This window comes from Synchiropus splendidus, chromosome 13 (genome assembly GCF_027744825.2).
Source record: "Synchiropus splendidus isolate RoL2022-P1 chromosome 13, RoL_Sspl_1.0, whole genome shotgun sequence".
NCBI lineage: Eukaryota > Metazoa > Chordata > Actinopteri > Syngnathiformes > Callionymidae > Synchiropus > Synchiropus splendidus.
The window spans coordinates 16,618,392-16,641,278 of record NC_071346.1 but is presented as its reverse complement, the minus strand read 5'-3'; the positions used below and the strand labels follow the sequence as shown (position 1 = coordinate 16,641,278).

The 22,887-nt window shown below is 41.4% G+C and overlaps 1 protein-coding gene across 2 annotated transcripts in view; it reads left to right on the top strand.

Moving 5' to 3' along the window:
* Window positions 1–22,206, top strand: part of cdh6 (cadherin 6) — a 54,772-nt gene extending 32,566 nt beyond the window's left edge. The window contains exons 6-12 of one of the 2 annotated variants that reach the window (XM_053882848.1): window positions 3,079–3,266; window positions 4,503–4,753; window positions 6,669–6,805; window positions 9,738–9,859; window positions 17,565–17,682; window positions 18,077–18,328; window positions 20,591–22,206. In XM_053882848.1, coding sequence (XP_053738823.1) covers window positions 3,079–3,266; window positions 4,503–4,753; window positions 6,669–6,805; window positions 9,738–9,859; window positions 17,565–17,682; window positions 18,077–18,328; window positions 20,591–21,135 — 1,613 coding nt within the window. In that variant the 3' untranslated portion in view covers window positions 21,136–22,206. Of the gene's footprint in view, window positions 1–3,078; window positions 3,267–4,502; window positions 4,754–6,318; window positions 6,469–6,668; window positions 6,806–9,737; window positions 9,860–17,564; window positions 17,683–18,076; window positions 18,329–20,590 lie in introns of those variants that run through there. The other variant, XM_053882849.1, reaches the window with a different exon arrangement.
* The last annotated feature ends 681 nt before the right edge of the window (window positions 22,207–22,887 follow it).

Sequence of the window (22,887 nt, the reverse complement as noted above, 5' to 3'; positions counted from 1 at the left end):
ACTTCACTCCAGGACTCCAATCAGTGCTGTCGTTGTCAGTGCCAGAAGGCAACACAATCTCTATCCAGCCAGAAAGAAGTAGAGATGAAATCTGTGTCACCTCTGTCCTCCTCTGGGCTGCACCAGACTCCCACTTGTTTGTTTAAGTGCCTGGCTCGGAGAAGGGGACCAAACAGACCGCGGAATGCATCAAACGAAGCCTGAAATAGTGGTGAGGGTGAACTAGTTGACCCGCGAAGCAGCATATAACATCAGGGAAATTTGTTGTTACAGGTTTTTTTTTTATCAGTGTGTCTGCAGTTTTGGCAATATTGCAGTCATGATTTCCTAGATGTGGGCACAGAACCGCCTTCGTCTGTTGTTGAAGTGCTGACTGGTGTTCTGTTGCTTCAGGTGAAATAATTGTATGCTCTATACACACAAGTTCATATATCAAATTGAATCAGAATGGAGCTTGAGTTTGTTATGCACCAGATAACATGGCTATTTCTCTTATTTTCTCTCTTAACTTTATTGCGAATCATAAGCCAGGGCAATGTTGTATATGAGGAATGGGTTTCCACGTATGATCATATTTAGAGCAAGACCACAATATATAGTTTATCATCCCCTGGAGGATTCTATCGACAAAACACATAATACAAAACTGTTATTGTGAAAATTTTCCAGATAACAAAGGACACCACTAACCTCCTCATTAAAGTGAGTTTTTACTTTTTACTCTCCTGGAATTGCTCTTGGAAAAGCTTGAGTCTTGCTTGAAACACGCCAAAGCTACAGAGCGATCTCTGTGAAGCAGAATTGTTACAGTTATGATTTGCCACAGCGCCTGCCCTAGTCAAATGTCTGGCTAACAGTGGTCTCCACTGAGTGACTATGTTTGTGTGAATATTTTAACTTTTGATTTGTCGTGTTTGCAAGCACAGTTTTCTGTGTTTGATTTAAACCCCCACTGCAGCCATGAACAGTGGGGGATATTTAGAAACTGTGGTTTCTGATGTTTCTGATATGGTGATTTGGAGTGAAGAAGAGTTGGAGAAGAAACTGGAGAGATGAATGTGTGATCTGGTGAGACGGGGAATCAAGTGGAAGCCAAACAGAATGCAGGCAGGATTAAGAGTGAAGTAGCGAAAACAGTTCCATGTATTTGGAATCAGTCGTGCAGAGTAATAGACATAGGGAAGAGTTCAAGGGACGTGAAGAGGAGAGTGCAGACAGGTTGGAACCAGCAGAGACAACTGACATTTGTGACAGAAAAGTGGCAGCCTGAGTGTAAGAGGAGCGTTATCGTACAATTTTGAGGCCCGCTATGAAGCCTGGTTCCGAGACAGTAGCTCTGACATAAAGACAGTAAGCAGTGTCAGACGTGTCAGAATGCAGGATGCTCTGGCTTTCATTGGGAAGGAGATTACAAACCAGGGTATCAGAGAGACAGATCCTGTAGAAATGTTTGGAGATAAGTTAGGGAGGCCAGATGGTCTGGACAGGGAGTTCAGGGATGTTCAGAGAGGAGAAAGACATGAAGAAGATAGCTATCATGTCACTTGGGAGGGTGTGCAAGATAGACTAAGGTGGAGGATGTTTCCTTGCAAAGGCAGAAAAAGAAAAGTCTTGCATCTGAATAATAATCCTTTTGACAGTGTTGCAATCAGACGGCTTCTGAAAAATATGGACCGTCCCTTGATAAGTATCGTTCACTGGCTTGCAGTGAGTGAAAGAAGACGGAACACTTGTGGGATCAAACCACGTGGGTTTGTCCCTCCCTCGATGGAAACAATGGTTATAAGACCCTCTGAGATGAGGGTTGTGGCTTCATGTGAATTGAGAAGATACCAAGCATATATTGGTGAAACACCCCTAGAAGTGCAGACCCTTCTTTTGAACAGAAACTACAGGCTGAACAAAGCTGTTTTCACTGGAGTTTAAACACACACCAAGCCTGTCTATCTTGAGCATGGGAAATTATTCATTAACAAGTGGACTGAATACACAGGAAGACATCCCGTGTTAACACGCATAAACAACTGACATGAAGACACCAAAACAGAAGCAGGTTGAGGGCTGTCGAGCTGCCAGAACGGCTGATGCCTGCTGTGTCCCAGCAGCATATAATTACTCACTCAAGTGGTTTAGACACTACATGTGGTCCCCTGTGCGATGCTCACACACATACTAATGCAGGTATTCTGATGTGAAAGTACCCATGGGGTACGTTGCAGAGTGACGTCTCATTTGCATTAATGTAGACACGTTTGTGTGACTCCTATCAGCAGAAAACAAGTTGTTATTGGTTATGTTGCATCAAGGAGGATATCACCTTGGTAACGGCCGTTGCATGGAGATTGGAGTTAACCCTCAAGTGTTGTAACAACAGGCTTCCGAAGCTGGAGTTTCTATTCTAACTATTCTTCATCACTGGGCAATGTGAGTGATATTTTGGGAACTGGCTTTCATGGCTCAGATTTAGATTTAGTGATGTCTAAAACTGACCGAGCTATTTTTTTCAGTAAAATCGGAACAGTGTCTTTGTCAGTATTGCACACAACCTTTTTCAAATACTGGTATTTCAAATATTAGGTTGCAAATGTCTTTTCACTGTGAAATGGATAATATTTTCAAGATTATTAAATTGTTGCCTTTCTTTTTACCCCACTGTATAAAACCACTGTACTAAAGTGAAAGTAGAATTGGCAGCGTTGCAGAATGAGTGGGACGAGACTTGAGTGTCTTAAATTATGTTATAAAATAATGTGTTCATGGCCCTAAACAGGCTGCTGATTTTGTTCATTCAGGAACCAGTGGATGGGAGGCAGAGCAACATACACGCACCCATGGGTTTCGTTGAATTTGTTGTTCAAGTCCAAACATTTTCTCAGAAAAACAGGACACTGTTTCATGAAACCTCATCAACCCATCTATGCTGTTTCATGAAACCTCATTTACACATCATTAATCCACACATCTTACAGTAACAGGAAGACAGGAATTCTATGGGGTTTTTTTTACTGTAATTTTGTGGTGCTTCTACTTGGAAATAAAAAAAAATGTCTGAAACAATTGTCACTTTGTTTGTTTCAGGTATTTACCCGTTCAGTGCCCCGGAATCATATAAGCCTGGGACCCCTGTCGGCAGAGTTAAAGCCACTGACCGAGACATCGGGAAGAATGCAGAAATGCATTACTCTATCATCGGTGGAGACGGCATGGACATGTTCAACATCTCTGCGGACAAAGACACACAGGAGGGAGTCATTGTTGTCAGCAAGGTGAGAAGACACAGGAGAGATGGAAGCGTGGCTCAGAGGCTGCTTTCAATCATCCGGTCAGGAAGCTGCTTGCCCTACAAATAGACCGACGATTGAGTGGAAAGTAGCACATATCATGTTATTTTTCTATTCCTCAGCCGTAATTCAGTGATAGCCTTTCATAATATTTGTCTCCTAAACCATCTCTGTCACAATGAATCAGCAGATCCACCTCTATCTACTCATAAGGATACTGCCCACGTAAGTCCTTTTCCAACATAGTTTGAAATATGCAAAGCCACGGCACGCTTGACAGATGAAAGAAGCCAAATTAAACGTATTCATCTTCACCTTCACAACCCCCCGTCCAAGCTCCTGCAGCAGCAAATACACAGGAACCAAGCCTTTCATGCCGTGGGGTGTAAAGAAATGATTCGCTGCGTTACAGTGTCTATACTGGAAGACAATCAAATTCCACATGTTCTTTTGTTCCTCTTGCTGACATTATCTAAGACACAAAGAATGAAATGATTATGGTGTCAGCAGGAAACTAGATGAGGACAATATCCACAATTCCTTAAAGGAACTTCAAGGAGCTCATGAAAAAAAAGGCCCTCAGATACATCTAAGACTTTGTTCTTTGTTGCAAACGTAACAACAGCTCCACCGCCGATGTCAAGAATGAGATATGATCATCAGTTTTTAAACAACCTGGAGAAGCTTTTATCATTTTCAAGTGATTTTATTTCATCTCACATTCAGTGAACGTGTTACTAACCTGTCACCAGGTTTTATTTCTTCCTTTGAAAGTCAGCATCTTTGGCTCAGTATAGGAAATGAAGTCAAATAAATAACAAATGAAAAAGTGCAACTATCGAAGGTTTCTTTTATTTTTGAAGGAACTTAACTATGTGATTGTGAGTTCACTGGGGGAGCAGTGGCTTTGGTCTGCCTCACCTCACGTCTATCCACTTATTGGTGGAGGGAATTTAAGGGTCTTAACCACAAGCTTTTATTTCGTCCACTTAACCGCTTTAACTGCAAAAATAAAGCAGTGTTTTCTTTAGACCATCAAGGTTGTTTAAAAGGGACTATCCAGTGGAGTGAGTGTGTCACAGCTCATCCTCTTAAATGTCTGTACAATTGTAATGACATTATACGTACTTGCAATGCTGCCAAATAAGTGCATATTTATGCTATAGCTTCATCTACTGAGATTTTATTAGTGTCACATCCCATTTCCTGTTGTCTCTGCAGCCCTTGGATTATGAGAGGAAGCAGTCGTACACGTTGGAGATCCAGGTCCAGAACACGCAGTTAGACCCTCGGTTTATGCCGTTGGGTTCTAAAGACATGGCCACAGTTCGAATCAGCGTGGAGGATGTGGACGAGCCCCCGCTTTTTAACAAGGGACATTACGTGATGGAGGTGAAAGAAGATGCTGCAGTGGGCGTGGCCTTGGGATCTGTCAGCGCCATCGACCCCGATAGAGCGCGGAGCCCAGTGAAGTAAGAATGGAAATACTATCACAAATGTCGAGAAACAGGAGGAATAAAATAATTGTGTTGCCAACATCAGTAGATTACCAAAGAGACTGCTGACTTTTCAATCAACATATCCCATCTAATATTCATTTTAGTTCACTTTAGTTAGAAGGCTAAATGTCGCTTTTGCCTCTAGGTTTTAGGACTGTACTTGACATTTAAATTCCAACCACCACTGACGTGTACGTGCAAATGATGGGGTTAGTGAGTGCTGATCTCAGTCTAAAAATGATGCTTTATAAAGATGAATCACCACCCTGAAATCTTTTTTTTCTCTTGTCATCCACCGCAGCAGGACTGAGTGATTATGGCAAAAATAGAAATCAATTGACTAAAAAATTATTTTGGTTAATGTATCATTATCATATCATTAATATTTGTAGTGTTAAAGTGTTTTTCTTTTACTCTTTATAAATCCAGAAGGCTGTTAATGTGAAATAACAAGGTCTGCCATTGTAATTCAACAACCCTAATGCAGCAACGGTGCTGCAGCTGGATTAAACAACCAACATCCAACTAATATCACCGCAGTTCTACACCCCAGGACCCTCGATCACACTGATGGTGTTAATCATGTGACTGCAACCTCAGAGGACTGGCTCTGAGATGCTCCATTTTATTTAGCAAAAACCGTCTCACTGAAACTAGCATCAGCTAGGTGCATCCAGTAACAAGACCTTGATTCGGGTTTTAAAAATAAACGTTCAAATATTGGCTGCTGGAAGCCCTGGTAGAGACAGACTTACAAGAAAGGGGAAAATGACATACCCGACATGGCAGTTTTACGGCAGTTTAAAGCTGTAAATGTCTCCGTGTATTATCGGTAAATCGCCCAGCTCTACACCACAGGTTTATTTATTTCCTAAATCACCTTTTTAGATAGCCCTGATTTCTTTTTTTCACAACGTTTATATCATTTTGCCAACCATTCTATGGGTCTTGGTGTCATACACTGTTGTTTCAATCCCATTTGAGTGGTTTTATTCAGCAGGCTCCATCTCAAAAAACTATAGATTTCAATCAAATTACACTGTTAGAGGTCAGATTTTCTCTCCTAAAATAATTGTCACTGGGTTTCTGAAAATAAAGCATAAAACGTAAGCATAAAACCTGTGATGGGAACCCATTCTATTCATCATCCAGTGAATTAGATGATCTTTTTTTATGAATTTAAGAATTAGTTTTACTGTGTTTGCACACTGCCCCCTCTTATTCAAACAGAAACGCTCTAGTCCACTCCAATTTGAGCGCGTATTGGAGGGCTTTTAAACTGTCATGTCACGAGGGAGTTCTCGCTCTCTAGCTTGTATGCACAAACACAGACACACCCACACACTCTCAGAGACAATTGAAATCATTTCTTTGTTGTTCTGTATGAGCCATTCACAACGTGTCACCAAAGTATAATTTTACTGCTGCACGCTTTCTAGTCATAACAAAGGCTTAATGGAATAAAGTATATTTATGTATTTCTTTGTTTGTACTCTTCGGTTTGACGCGAAAGTGACAGTTGACAGGAGGAAGTTGGGCTTGTAGTCTCAGCTCAGAGTTTGCAACCGAAAGCAGTTTATTTTCTACTAAAAGGAAGCAAGAAAAAAAGATTCTGCACGGTTCTATTATTTACTCTGTCTTGAAGCCTCGATAGCGGCATTTAACAAGAGCGAAATAAAGAATAGAAGGTGAGCGGGGATGGAGCGAAGAAGCGGTAGTGTTAGGTCAAACGATTTCCTAATTCCATTTGCAGCAACATGTTTCATTTTCGTTTGTGACATTTCCCTTCATTAAACAAATGTCAAGCACGTGTTCTGTGCACTCATGTCCTCTGTGCCGCCATATACGCACATGAAGCTATCTAATTCTTCTGTCTGTTTTGTGGCAGATACTCGATCGATCGGCGCACTGACATGGACCGCCTGTTCAATGTCCACCCGGGCAATGGATCCGTCTTCCTACTCAGAAGCCTGGACAGAGAAGACACAGCCTGGCATAACATTTCAATCATTGCCACCGAGTTCAGTGAGTTGTGCATGCTCTTTGGTCTCTCAGATATCACATATGATATGAAATGTTGAAACCAGACGGATTCCTCCGATTGTATTAGCTTTCCTGCCCAGCAATTTCAACAGCTGACAGTTATTACTTAACCACTAAAGGACATTGATACTGCTCAACCTTATTTCCATGCAAACTGGACTTTGCCAGAGCTGCACCACCAATACTGTGGAACTAGTGCATCAGACAGGACCTGTCACAATTCAGCTCATCATTTTCTACAGTACTGCAAACGCATCTGTTGCGGAACTCCAATGATCCACATAACACACTCAAATACGTAACAATCTATGTGGGGTTTTTTTAACAGTTTTGCCTCTGGGATATCAGCTCTGATATTTTTTAAGTTCAAGTGAATCTAATATCCCCTTCTTCAGTGTTGCGTCCGAACCCTGAGGATCATGAGTGCAACCATGAGTGCTTTTCTAAATGGTACTGCTAACTGATTCAGATTTACAGTTAAAATGTCACAGATATATGGCGGCTGTTGCCCAAAAATACATTTGTAAACGTGTGATGGGTTAAGGAGACAGAGATTTCTGCAGCGAGTGATGTAGACAAGATCTCAGGTGTTTTTTTTTTCTTTTTAGTAATCAAATCTCACAATCTAACCAAGTAGCTTTGCATGAAAATCAAAAGTTAAATGTTAGTAATTTCACACATGCACCTGTTTATAAGTGGAGTCGCACTCTCTCACTCATTTCATACTATATACATTCTAGTCGCACCAAAGCATTCCGTTTTATTCATCCAAGCTGAGTTTATTGGTGTTTTAGTACCTGGCAACGGCATTCCCAGTTGAGATCCTGAGCTTCTGACATCAACGTTCAGATCTAGGGTCTTTGGAAACACTCCTTGGTTGTGCGTGAGCGGTTTGCGATGTCACCTGTAAATGCAGCTGCGCATGGCTGTCAAACGCTCCTCTGTGAGTGTGTTTCCTGCAAAAGGCTAAATTCAGCCGTCACGCCGACTTCATCACCCAGAGAGCCGCAGCGTTTAGCAACGGCAAATACACGTTCCTCCTTCATGCAAATAAAACTGCTTCACCTTTCAAGACAATATTTTGCAGCGGTTAAAAATCTCCTCCAAGAAGTCTGTAAATAGTTCTGTTTGTCTGTACAGCGAGCTGCTCTCCATCAATCCCATGATTCCTTCCATCAACGTTTTGTATAGGTATATCTCTATACACCATTGGTTAAGGTGAAGTTTTATCTCGCTAACGCTGTCGAGAACACTTAAACCATAGGGTACAATTCACACCCTTTAAGATAGTGATCAGTTGAGTGCACAAAAAGGACAGCAGACTTCACTCCTGAAAATGTGAAGTTTGAAAGGAAGGGTGTATTCATTAAGCGCTGTTGTTCGGCTTACGCGAGATGAAGAACTTTGATTTTAGACTTGAACCTTTGTCATGGTTCGATACGCTTTTGTGCATCTTGCTGTGGATAAAAGTTTCTGTTAAATTGCATGTAGTTGTCTGTACGCCCACACAGATGTATCTGCTAACACCTATTGATGATCTGGATCAATGCTGCTGCTCATTGTGGCTCATTCATTGAGGTCATTCGAGTCTGAAAAAGAAGACAGTTTATTCCCTCACTCACCGTATTGTCCACACCCGGCATGTGCACAGATAGACCCTCTTATGATGCTCAAGCACCAGCTCTTTTTTTCTTCTTTGCTGAAGCCCACTACACTCTGCCGTCAATTATGTCTTCAAGAGAGTTAAAAGAGTTGAATAGAGAATGCATTTTGACCTGTACACTGATTCATTCCAGTGCTTCGATTGTATGTGTTTTAAAAAGCTGGTCCTTATGTTTAGCCACAGTGGGTTTATTATTCGATCATGTTATTGAGCATTCCAACAGTTATTTTGAGACGTCTTTTTAATTAATTTATTTTTTATCCAGGACACATGAATATTCACGAGGCTGGCATTAGTAGACACAGAGGAGTCCAAAGTTATAATTTTCTGCCGTTTAATTTTAGCAAATCTGTCTTAAACAGTAGGATATTGTACTAGAACTGAATTTCATCAGCAGATAAATCCACATTGCGGGTGTGTATGCAGAAGAACGGGACATCCGCTGCAAGAGTGATGTAATTTTGTTCATTTTCGGACAGCGTTTCGAGGCTGCGGTGCAGAGAGGAGTAGGAGACCCATCTTCCTTTGAGGCTTTGGACAAAATGTTTGGGTGTGATTTTACAGTGGAGTAAAGCTTTAAAGGGTGACTGCACTGAACCGAGTGGTCTGTGTATTTGATTCATTTAAGCATAGGTGCTCCGCTCCAGCCCGGATTGAAATATAAATAGTGAGGATTAATTACGTTTGAAGGATGTTTTAAAATGGCTCACTCATGAACTCAAACACTGACGTTGAGTAGAAACGGTCGCTGCTTGTTTCATCCACGAGCTCTGATGCAACCCCATTAAAATGTACGGGAAGAATTTCACTGGGGAGTTGGCAGGTTATTCTAAGGCTACAGCCATTTCACACCATTTTCATTTTCATTTCATAAAACGTGTAGGAGTTGAAAATGAAATTATAATGATCTCTCTGCCACCACCCTGACAAATCTTGGTTTCACCTAAACTGCTCTTACTCATGTGTAAGTCAATTGAGAGTATTTACAGGAGTCGATTGAAATATAAACTTCAGTAACCTCTAGTGCAATTACTCCTACATGTTTCCTCATCTGTCTCGACCTTTTTCGAACGTCTGTGGTGAACATAGTCTCACTTTATTGAGCAAGGGGTGTTTTGGTTTCAAAAACTAGGACCTGAATGAGTGGGTCGTGAAGTCACCTGCCATTAACCTGGCTAGTGTGAGTAAGAGAGTATTTGTGGAGGGAGTAATGATGATTGATCTCAAGCTGTCTCTGTTTTCTCCCTGTAGATAACCCACGTCAGAGCAGCCATGTTCCGGTCCACATCCGAGTGCTGGATATTAACGACAACGCGCCCACCTTTGCAACAACATATGAAACGTTTGTCTGCGAGAGAACCAAGACTGGCCAGGTACGTGTTCAGCGCTAATGTCCGCTCACTCCATCACCCAGTGAAGTCTATGTAATCCTCCGATTCAATAGCAGCCAGGTCAAAAAGGGGAGGGGGATGGAGTGAGACAAAAGGCCTGTTATGTTTGATAAACATTCTAAACAACGCAATAACAATTCTCCTGGATAAACCCTAGTTTTAATGCTAGACTTCTGTGCTCTTACCAGGTTGTCTTGTAGCCTGTGTGCCAACAAGGCAGCAACACATTAATGTACATTTCTCTTCGCTGCACCTTGGCGCTGACATTTCCCATTGTGCTCAAATGACTTGCCAGTTTTCATACATATTATTTCCATTGAAAATGACACAATCAAAATCTCATTATTTTACTGTCGCCTCTCTCCTTTATAATATCAGCCCATGTCAAATGATGCCTGTGAACAAGGGAACAAACAGAGGATAGCGTCTAGACTGGGAGTAAATGAGCATTTAGACATTGTGGCAAAGGACAGACGCATATTAAGGCTTTTCCTCGAGACTCGAGAAAATAATTCTGTCACGCTGACAGTGAGAAAAGTGTTAGTGTGTTTGTTGCCAGAGTGTAACAACAAAGTGTTAATGTTGACTCCTCTGCTAATTAGTTCTCTGGAGAATTACAGGAAAAACTGAACTATAAATCAACATGTTGAACCTCTTAAGTGTTGGATCTTAAATTGATGCTTGCCAGTGAAAATTCTTGCAAACAGATCGAGGGTCTGGGTTTGTGCGTCTGCTTGAGGTAATGCTGCAGCTTTTAAGAATCTAGATCGTTTATTTTTTTTTGTTTTTTTTCATCTATAGGTTTCACAAGTCTTAATGCTCAGTTGATAGCTGTGTTCATCACCGCCCTTTTTGCAGGAAAATCTTCTGAAATTTATCAGATGTTGAATCCACTTCGTGTTCTTTACATTATACACTTGACTTGTCCTTCATCAGGGTGACACATCTGCTGTGGAAAAAATACCTGCATCTGATTTTAGCGGAGCGGCACTAAGAGCCAAAATTTACTTCCACTCGACAGCTACAAGCGCAACCCTTTATTGACGATTTCAGGAATTGACATTTCAAATTACCGTCGCACCTCAAAGGCTTACCCTGTCGAGTAAATTCAAACTCCATCTGAAAGCAGAGACTCATATAAGTGCCATTACCATAGCCCCCAGCACTCATGCAGTGGCAGTGGATTCAGCGTGCAAGTGCGAAGAGCGTTACGTCGCCTTCTCTGGACAATAACTTCTGCACCTTTGTTCTGATAAACATATAAAAATAAACTGATGGTTTCTGAAAGAAGACAATAAGGGGTTTCCATTGATGCTGTATACGGAGCGAGGCCGATAAGGAGAGAGGCGCAGGAGCGCAAGTTGGAGGGTGTTAAACTTAGAAACACTCTCTAACCATCTGCCAAGCAGGAATCTGCCATTTAAGGAGGACCATGGAAAAAGATGTATAACACGCTCTGACAGCCATCCACCCCTCCCAAAGTAAAAATTTCTAAAGGGCTTAAGTCTACATTGTTTTCATATCTATATTGCAAGATGAAAAATTAGAAACATTCACGGTATTAACATCACAAACATGATATCAAATCTTCCCTTCTGCAATGTAAAGCAGAGGCAGTTGCTACTGTGTCTGCCCATTAAATGGCAAATTCCCATTGCCATTTTTCATTCCCTTTTTCGTTCTATTTCCTGTTGAGTAAAACATGTTCAGAATATGCCTTGGAAAAAGCACTCACTTATGCTAACAGTACCTGGATATAATTGTAGTAGCAAAAAGGTTAAGTAGCTGATTGTGCTCGAGAAGTGGACTGTGGGTCATTTGTTTGACAGATTCCTGATCCAGTTGATTCCTGGAAGTAAAACAATGAAATGTGATCATAGTTAGTTGGTATCATTTTCACGATTGTTGACAATTGGTCAGTTTGCTCATGGGTTCTTAAGTAATCTTGGCCATCATCTTATCTAAAAAAAAAAACACTTCAAAAATCCATTCTTCAGATGTAAAGAAAAGTGACTGCATGTATAACAGTGGAGCAGTCAGCGGTTTTGATTGTGTGATATTCGCAGCTCTGAAAGGCTCTCTGGGGTTTGAAGCAGAAGCAGTTGTGTCAAACAAACAGAGCTTCACCATCTTGTTCCCACTCGGCTAAACACAAAGTACTTCCTGCTCTGCACCGGCAACTTGGTAATCAAAGCCCAAAAAAAAAAAAAAAAAAAAAGAAAAGATTGACAACCCTTTACACGTTTGAAACAAGGTGTCAATGTGAGGGCGGAATGAGGAGAGATTTGAGGAAACATTTTGCTTTAAAAAAGAAAGCACTTTTTCAGTTCAGCAGCTTCCAGCGTGTCAGCAACTTTACTGCAACCGCTGCTGCACTCCACAAAACCCACTCATTTATTCCGTCCCAAATCATTGACTTTGGTTCAGTTGAACATAAAAGCGGGTTAATTATAATTTGCAAGCAGCTGCAATTGAGATTTGGGGTTGGGATTTATAGCAGGATTCACAGTCGTGCCACTGCACTTCTTTCTAAATGATACGTAATTATCTCCAAATGTTACTCTTTTTTTCCACACGAGCTAAAATATTAACATTTTCTAGCATACAATATTTATTTAGTGCATTCATTATTAAAGTATGTTCCCTTCAAAGCAGGCACCCACTGCAGATTAGAAAGAAGCTCAAGTGTGGTCTCCAGCTGCGATAATACTTAATAGCAATAGCTGTTCACACTTTAGTTCCCTCGTCCAGCTCCGCGGTGATTTATTCATAGCAGCAGGAATTATGTCAGTGTACCATGGTAATGTTTGTTTCGCATAAAAAAATTAGCTTGTAGCAGAAAAGAGATGTTGGTATGGATGTAACCACAAAAGGAAAAGAAAATCTATTTCCAAGAAATATCTTATATAAAGTGGGGAGACAATCCTCCTCTTCTTCCTTCACCTCTATTGAGCCATATCCCATCCATACGCCTCATGGGTTGTCAACCTCTACTTTTGCCAGGTATTTCCACTCAGAGCATTCCTCACCCAGCTGGTTCGCTTCCTCTACTTTCTGGCATTTTTAACTCTGCTGTCAAAATGCATGTTTAATCATGTCAAACACTTTTGGTGAATTAATTTTTATTTATCATAATTAAATATTAATAAAACATCATCATTAGCGCATCTTTTTACCATCCTAAGTAGATGGTGCATGGAGACACCGTGACCTGCCGAGTCCAAGTCCACCTCATGAAGGTATCATATGTTTAGAAACATGTACTATAGAGCAGCCAAAAACTTCCAAAACAGAGGCAGACAATTGTTTCCCCACCAGAATAAAAAAACAATTGAGGACTCTTTGCTGAATTCACGTGTCTTGTGGCAACGCTCTAATAGCAATCTGCTAACCGTTACTCGTATCGCTCCTTTGAGGTTGTAGAGTCTGGAACGTGTGGTAAGGCTCGTGCTGGGGTGTTGAATTGCTGTGGAATCAGTTGGATGTTGGTTACTTTAATCCAGATGCAGCTCAGTTTTCCTCTGTTGCGTCTTAGTCGATGTCACTACATGACACATAGTCTCAACTATTGAAACATTGAGGCTCAATTTTTTACTGACAGATGTATTTGCACCTTGTTTTTGTGCATGAAGAGTAAATGACACTCCTTACATAAATACATGAATAACCCCGCCTTTTACCACCTTGACTAACCAATTTTCTGCTGAACACACTGATAAGCATTATCTTTTTTATTTATTTATTATTATTTTTTAATTGTATAACACAGATGTTGCGTAGGATTGAATGATTGTTTTTAGCTTATTATCATTATTATTATTATTGTCGTATTATCACAATAAATTAGACAGTAGAACTCAAAGCATCCCAAGCCCAGTTGGAATGGTGCACCAAGAGGCTTCTAAAACACGTTTTTTTTTTGTTTTTTTTTGCTCTATATTACCCGTGATATGATTCCGATTAATAATACAGTGAGACCTTGAAACTGTACTTGATAAGAGACTTTTTCAAATGTTAATTTTGAAACTCAATTTCATAAGAAACAAACAAACAATTCCAAACAACCTGAACGCACCAGTGAGGGTGTTCGGAGGACTGCAAGTGAGCAGCATGGAGATGGCAGGTTATTAAATAGCCGTCGTGCGTGGGTTTTAGAAGCGTTGAACCTTGACTGCGTGAAACGTCCTGATGCTGTGAACATCTTTAACTGGAATGCCGATGGATGACACATCAACCTGTCAATTTCGACAGCCCTACGTGTCAATGATTGTCATACATCATGGTCGGGCTCATCTGAGAATGTTCCCACTCAGCGTGTACTGTATACAACATACATGTACTGATCCATTCTACCATGTAAGTCATGGAACTCTAATGTGATCTCGCTTGCAACCACACAGTGTGGATGCAGACACTCTTCCTGCTGTGCCGCTGATTGGCTGTGAGCTGACTCTCTGCGATTGTGCTGGCTAACCAGTTAATCTGTCATGGATGCTAGCAGGAGCTTCTCACCAGCCAATGTGGCTTAACACTCCAACACACTCACACAGTCATGAGGCATCCGGAATTGCACAGCAATTAATGGGATAATGTGATGTGTGTCAACACGCTTGCTTTTTGCGGGGATAAATATAACGCCACAATAGAGGCAGCACACTGACACACCAGGCATCATCCCCGCGTTCTTCAATGCAAAGCATGATGCCAATGGTCGTTCACATCCCCGTCGTCTTGCCGTCTATTCATCCTGTAATTCCTCTGCCCTTTCATCTGTCCATCACTGTTAATCATCATTATTTGCTCGCTGGATATCCTGCAACGCAGGCTGAGGATTTGTTGGGCTCTTGGTGTGTAGACGCACGTGCGCTGTCGGCGCGGACCATGTAAAAGCCTTTAATCTTTTTGCAAGTGTCTCTCATTCAATCACATCTAGCAAATGGGTTCAAAAGACATGGAGACATTTTGCGATTACAGACGTGCGAGAGGACTCCAGGTGGCGCCATATGGGGCTTGGTTTAAAGTTCACTCCCGTGTGCGGCAGGATTGATCGATATTATCACACCTGTCTCTTCCACATTGAATGAAAGAGCATTCTCATTGCAGTGAAGAGGATTTCATGGAGGTTCATTCACGTGCTTCATATGCGGCAGGTGTGCGCACCACGATGAAATGGTGAATGGTGAAGCACCTGAGGAGAATTTCTACGTGCTACTTATCATCACAGATGAATCAGCTTGTTGTTACACTGTTGAAGTCCAACTTAGCCGTGACCAGCTGTGCCATGGTTTCAAAACCCTTAAAGAGACAAAAGGCTTTCTTGAATGCTGATTTACCATGAATGTGGAACAACATTGAACCAAAGAAGAGAAGCACAAAAAAAATGCAGCAGTAAATGGTTGACAACGCGACTACAACATTAGTCCAATAAGAGGACGAGCCCCGACTGTATCGCTCAGTAATAAAGAGGGCACCAAAACTGTACTTTCTAACAGTAAATGAACTCAACAAACTTAAAGACGTGTAAGTCAGAATGCCAAAGATCGCCAAAGCAGCAAACCAGTCAGATGCTAAAAAATGAGGCGAACTACTTTTGTCTCCCTATTTTTCAAGAACAGGATTGAATTATAAGTTGAATTGTTGTGTAATTTGGTATGAACAAAAAGGTTGAGATACCTTTTATGTCAAGGTACAAGGCGATAAAAATGTATACCCATAGACTTTAGTATCTTACCTGACATTTAGGTCTGAATCAAGCATGAAATACCATTGTAGCTATTAAATGCACAAACTGTCCCTGGCCTTAGGTGCGGTTACAATCTGATTTGTTGTAGCGAATGCTTTCCTCTCCAATAAATCCAATGTTCCACCTCCTGTGGTGCTGAAAATAAAACTTTGAATTCCGCTAAAATTTAGGTGTGTGTGTGGCAAGGTGCAGCTGTGCTCTGCTGGAAGTCTGTCTGCCACCTTAGATGGTGATTGATTTCACGTGAGGAAAAAAAAAAAACCCACAAAAATTGAAACTTTTGGAGTCGCTGCTATTATCCGCTTTACCACTTATTGTTTGATTCATGAAGTGAATTTAAAGGATGAAGACGATCGTTTTACTTTGAAGTATGTGTAGCTTTACAATGTAGCTGTTTCCATCAACTGTTAAAAAGATTTTTGTCAAGATTCCAGTCACTGTTTTGACACCTTAACAGTTTGTGGGCCTAATATTGACTGTGTGAAGATTTTCGGTAAAGCCTAGGATGGTTTGATACTCTGCAGATGTTTCTTGAAGGACCTTTAAAAGTGTGATTTATAAGCGTTGAAGTCTGTGGCTGGGGAAAAAATGTCAAAGGATTGAAATTAATATTTTTACTCAGGTGCAGAGATTATCAGCCAGCTGCATTCGCTTTGTTGAGTTGGTGAGGGCCAAAGATGTGTGATTTGGCAGGACTGGATTGATATTGAGCTTTCGTTTCTTTGTGAATGTTACAACCTGTTTACGGGTTTCATCAACAGGATTTTAAGAACAGTTGTGTCAAAGAATGCTTGTGAATTCTTCACTCAACTTCATTTTGTCAGACACAGAGACACATCACAACCTGACCATGTTTGGTTTTGTGACTCTGAAGAAACGGAAAGACTGACACAACAAAACAAAGCAAAAACATTCAATTGTTTTCATTTATTATGTGGGACAGGAAACATTCAAAATATTTCAGACGTTGAAAAACACATGACTGAAGACGTAATTTAATTTAACATTTCAGTTAACGGCTCCAAGAGAGAAGTGCAGACACCAAACGTGTCAGGAAATAAAGTGAAAGTGACGGTATGATGCTGTGAGACCCAGGATGCAGAAGAAAGGGAGCACAAGCACAGAAAAAAAAGCCAAAAAAATCCTTTTCACAAGCAGCAGTGGAATGCAGCCATGAATGTGAACTATAAGTGAGCACCACTGGAGTGAGTGTCCTGAAGTCCAGTAAAGTCCATATTACACTCATGTTAAATTATGAATTGCAACAGTAATAAATGGTTTTAAAATGCCAAATCAAATCTGAAAAGCATTGGCAAAAGAGCCCGAGTTAGTTGTCTGTCAGATGACCAGTTCTATATTTTCCACTTAAAAGGGCTTCATAAATATCAGTGATGGGCTTATGAGGCTTCATTTTCAAAGCCCACTTGATGACACACTGCTTGAAAAGTTTGGGATTTTATCAACCATGTCATTGAAACCCAGCATCATTTAAAACCAACAGCGCCATCTACTGAGCACTGAAAATGAGGACATGGTTTCATGGAGTCTCATCAGCCCATCACTATAGCAAAATATCGGCATGTGTGGCCAGGACCTTCTTCCCTTAAGGTCCTCTTTTCTTGTCATCGGCGTCATCGACCACAAAGCTGATGAAGTAGGTCTAGTTCAGACTGAGGACCAGATGAAGAGATTCCAGACCTATAAATGTGTCGGGCTTCTTGAGCGGTTGGTTAATGGGCACCACGTAGACAGAGGTGAATATAAAACAAGTGGTTTTGCTGCTTCATAAAGAACACTTTGATGAACAGATCACATCTGCTGTTTATAATCCACAGCGACCGAATGGCACTAGAAGCAGGCCGCCGGCCTTTATCCATGTATTGACTGCTCTTGATTCACTTTACATTCATTGGAAGTGATATTTATTTCTTTGGACTTTCACAGATAATCCAGACGGTGAGTGCTGTCGATGCAGATGAGCCATCAATGGGACACAAGTTTTTCTTCAGCCTGGCTCCCGAGGGAACATACAAGAGCAACTTCACGGTGCGCGACAATGGAGGTAGGAAAAAAACAGTTCACTGTAGCCTGTCCTCAGCCCTGTTGTGATTCAGGCCAATAACTCCCCCCCCACTAGTGTTTACACATTATTTATTCTCAAATGCAAATCAATGTTCAGGATACAAATGGGCTGAGTTGCTAAAGAAAATCAATATAAATGAATTATTCATTTCCAAATTAATTACGGACCTCAGTCTTCTATTAAAACACAGGCCCTGGGGGCAAATGGTGTTAAATAGTCGCTACAATAGCAGTACTTTAATAAACTAATGCCTCGATTGATTCTTGTCTTATGAAGCGGGACATTTAGGTGAGGACATTGGTACATTTTCACTTAAGATCTGAGCCTGACAAGACTCTCCGGATTCTTCTAACTGTTCTTTTTTCATTCCCAGATAACACGGCTGGGATCCTGACCCGACGAGCCAGCTACAGCCGTCTCCACCAAAGCGTCTATCTGGTTCCTGTCGTGATCACTGATGGTGAATACCCCATGCAGAGCAGCACCGGGACTCTGACTGTGCGGGTTTGCACCTGCGACCGTGAGGGCAACATGGAGCTGTGCAGTGCAGAAGCACTCAGCAGTTCCCCAGGACTCAGCACCGGAGCTCTCATCGCGATCTTGCTGTGTGCCATCATCCTTCTCAGTAAGTCCTGAGCCTTTCACCTGCAGAGCCAAGCACTGTTATTACCGTTTCAACTGTCCCTTGAGATGACAAGGAAAATATATGATTTCAACATGACTATGTTCCATCCCACGCAACTGAACATTTTGAATCAAGGAATTTCCCATGAATAAATAGACAGGCACGACTGAAACAGAAACGGTAGAGCAGCATCTGACTGGTCGTAAGTGTTGTAAATTTGTGATATTGATTCACTTTAGTTATTTAGGGACAAGCTTTCCTGTGTCTTGTTTAACTGAATATATGCATGAGAAGTAAATAAGAAATGGCTTAAAACTGCTTTTAGACAGGCAGTGTTACGAGCATAATACAGTATTCCGACGTCAGAAACAAAAAAACGGAAGCCTTTTGACCCACTATTGTGTGTCTTTTACATTTGTTGTCTGGGGAGAAAACGTATTTTCACTTATTGAAAAAGAAAACTTGCTGTGTGTGAAAACATCTTTCATGAAAATGTGGTGCAAGCATATGAAAAGGTTTTGCCTCTACGATCAGATTTTGTCGACCTACTGTTGATGAATGACGGCCCCTCCTAAACATATACCGGAGGAGGATATTTACTGAATAAAGCCGACCATACTGCCACCGATTTTTACACATCCTCAGTATGTTGAGGATGAGTGAACACCTGGGATTTGATTTGTGGGATTTGATAGAGATTGGCATTGGGAAAATGCTCCTCTCTGGCCAGGACTTAATGAATATAGACAGACGGCCACGTTCTTTCAGTCCATCTATTTAGTCTTTAACTAACCTGAAAACATTAGCTTGTATTGAACGATGGAGACACATCCACTTTGATCTACATTTAGATTGTTCATTAAACCTCAAGAGCGTGAAAACATCCAGCAAGCGGAGTCACAGCTGCACTTTAACACACGCGCCGTCGTAAAGCCAGAGCGTCCATCACGGTTCCTCAACATCATTAATGGAGAACAATGTTGTGGAGAAAGTGCAGACTGCTGCTGCTCTTTCCCAATCAAGCCTCATATGGAAATGAATGCATCTCTTCTGCAGCCACAATCCCCACTTATCCTCTTATTCATGCAGTGGTTATAGTCCAGTGGGCTTCTGGGAAAATGAATACATATTTATGCTTCGAACACACGCACAAGCTCACACACGTTTAACAGCAGACTTGTGCCGTGGCTCACACTGAAGTGCAGTAATGTAGTGCGGGGAGACACAAGCAGCCATCAAGCATAACGTTCAAAGAAACCCTCATCTCTGAAATACAAGTATCGTGGAAGTCGGCGTCCTGCTTTGTGACTTTACTCACACTCCTGCACAGTTAGCGGTTCACCCTCAAAGCTTTCTTTGAAACAAAACAGTATTGCAAATACACGTTTTAAAACCATATTTATTGCACACAGACATATAATCTGGACTCCATAGCACAAGTTGGTCAGTGCTTTGAGTTTGGAGATCAATAAGTCCAAAGAAACCAGCGTGAAAAACAATAGAACTCAATTGAAGAATAAATAAGGGAACATCAATGAGTGATCCTGACAAGGAAGTGACAAAAGTCATGACATGCCGTGTCTTCAACAGCGCACATTTATGGACCAAAGTGTGTCACAGTCACTTTCATCACTACTGCCAGGTAGTTTTGATGGTTTGGAAATTAATGCACCACATTGGTCTACGGTCTAAAGAGCAAAGAAGTAGGGATGACCTTTGTGCTTTGCAGGTCAGAATCATCCACTAGTTTTTATTTTTTTGATTTATTTACTTATCTATTTACTTTTTACAATAAGCCAAGGTGTTTACTATCTCACTCTCAAGTGTTAAAGCACATGCACAATTAAATTGCATGTAGCTTGACAACGACAGCATGGCTGCCACTTTCTTTTCATGATACACCAAGCGGTTTTGTCTGGGGATTGTTAATTTATTTTGTTTTATTTATTATGTTACGATCATAAAATGACACTTCAGATTCAGTGTGGAAAATATGTCCTGGCTGACCTTTTTAGTTGATGTCTCTCTCACATTTTCCATGACAGAGCTGAACCTAAGTGGATCATTTCATGCACCTAAATGTGCAATTTTCTGCTGTAAAATTACTGGTAGAATGCAACGACAAAGGATAGAAGACTTGAAATGCATCTTAAGATATTTGTGTTTGAGGAAGGTCTAAAGATTTGCTGAGAATTGAAGGACGAAAAGGATTTTCTGGAACAAGGTTATTCTTACTAAGGCATGTGGTTGTGTCTCCCACAGTGATCGTGGTTCTATTCACTGCGCTGAAGCGTCAAAGAAAGCAGGAGCCGCTGATCATCTCCAAGGAGGATGTGCGGGACAACGTCGTCAGTTACAACGACGAAGGTGGTGGAGAGGAGGACACGCAGGCCTTCGACATCGGAGCGCTGCGTCACCCGGACGCTGCTGCTGCCCTGGAGGAGGTGTCCAACCAGCGGCGTGACATCATTCCCACTGACACACTGCTGTACCCTGCTCACTGCCGGGCCCCGACCGCCGCCAGCCTCATCATGACACCGGTCAGTGTTTCATCCAGGGACAACCAAGACGTCCGAGAGTTTATCAACCAGAGGGTTTTGGATAATGACTGTAACCCTACAGCGCCACCTTATGACTCACTAGCCACCTATGCCTATGAAGGCTCTGGATCTGTGGCAGAGTCTCTGAGTTCACTGGGTTCTGTGTCATCGGAGGCAGAGCAGGACTACCACTACCTGAGCGACTGGGGACCTCGCTTCAGGAAACTGGCGGATCTATACGGCGCAGAAGACAGTGACTTCTGCTAACAACACAGGCTTGTGTTTTACACAGCCTCGTGTCTTTGACGAAGCACGGAACACATGGACAAAGACACGTGGCAGGGGACACTCCAAACTTTTCTTTAAGGAGCCCAGCATTTCAGTCTTGAACTTGAATTTCGTTGTCGTGGGTTCACGAGTTTTGGCGGTTCCTCTGGCAGAACCTCCTCAGACAGTCTGAGACTTGAATCACTGCTTGATTGAGCATTTCACTGCTGCAGTGCTGCGGGGGCTTCGACTCTGTCTGACCAAGTGCCCTTGAGCTGCCCTTCAAGCTGGACTGTGGACACAAGAGATTTGAGGGGACAGTGTGTTTATAATTTTTTTTTATTATTCTTATTTGCTGTCTTGTACAAAGTGACCATTCCAGAGGGTCCGAACTGAGGAACCACCACTTGACTTCATCACCTTCTGGATAAAGAGAGAAAAGAGCACAAGTCACATGCACTGATCATCAAGTTTACTCCTGTTTCCATTGCGTCAGTGTCATATATGCGAAGGGTTCGCTATTACTTTCATGACCACCATTTCAGTGTCAGAAAATGTGTTTAAATTATTGCTGAAAATTGCCGCACCAATATCGCCACGATCATATTTGGCTCCGTCTCCATTTTTGCTTTACGCTATAGTGACAGTCTGCCCTGAATGTTGCCTCCATGCTATATTTGTACAAGTGTTCTAATTTCTTACGTTTATTCAGTGTGCGACATATTTGAATAAACACAAACTGGATGTCAGTGTGTTTACTGTTCTGCAGCCAATCACAACAGTCCACCTCAGTGCCCTAAACCACCAACATGAATATCCAGGTTAAGAACTTGAACTCCACCAACTCTTGCTCCTGGTTCGTCGCTCGGACGTGTGGAATTTGTGTTCGCCGCTGCTGCAGTGACTTGTTGTTTGGTGGCTGTGGATCTCTAAAGGCTCCGTAATGAACCATCAGTTTTATTTGATTCTGTGATTCTTTGTACCAAATATTCAAAGATAATGTGATGACAATATTTTGCTGCTTCACTTTGTTCCTAATGTCATTTTTGAAGGAGTGAAGCTGAACATCTGTACATGATGATGTATTATTGAGTTGTCTAATTTTGTCAAAATAAAGTTTTGCAGTCAGAAGATTGTATTTTTTTTTCTTTTTTTCTTTCTCGCAACATCAAAAATAGACAAAGTGTGTGATGAGGACATGTTTTGCCTTTTTTCCATTGTTTTTTTGCTTAAATAAATAATACATTACTGATTACTTTAATTTCAAAGTTAAATTACAAGTTACTTTGCAAGTTTTATTTAGTAGCGGCCGACAGTACCGACCTGAATGAAGTATCAATTTTGAGATTTTGTTTTTTATGTGGTGTTTGTGTATGTAGAGATAGTATTTTTGCTTTGACTTACGGATCTAAATATTCTTACCAGAAACATTGACACGATTACATTGTATTACAAAGTGATTTATATATAGAAATGCAGGAAATATTGCATTTAGCTGCATTTAAGTAAGTTGCACTAGCTTCACATTGCTCCAGTGGAGAGAACGCAGAAAAGCATTCAGTACCATTTCTTCCTGCTTCAATTGGTGGACATCTGTGGACACTGTGGGGTTAATACTGTCATCTGTAGCAGACTATAGTTTCAGCTAGATTCACCCTTATCTCTCCTCACCGTGATTGCATGCACATTTGCGAAATCCCGGATCGTATGGGAAAGTAGGCCGTTGTTTGCCCTCTAATTGGCTGGAATAGC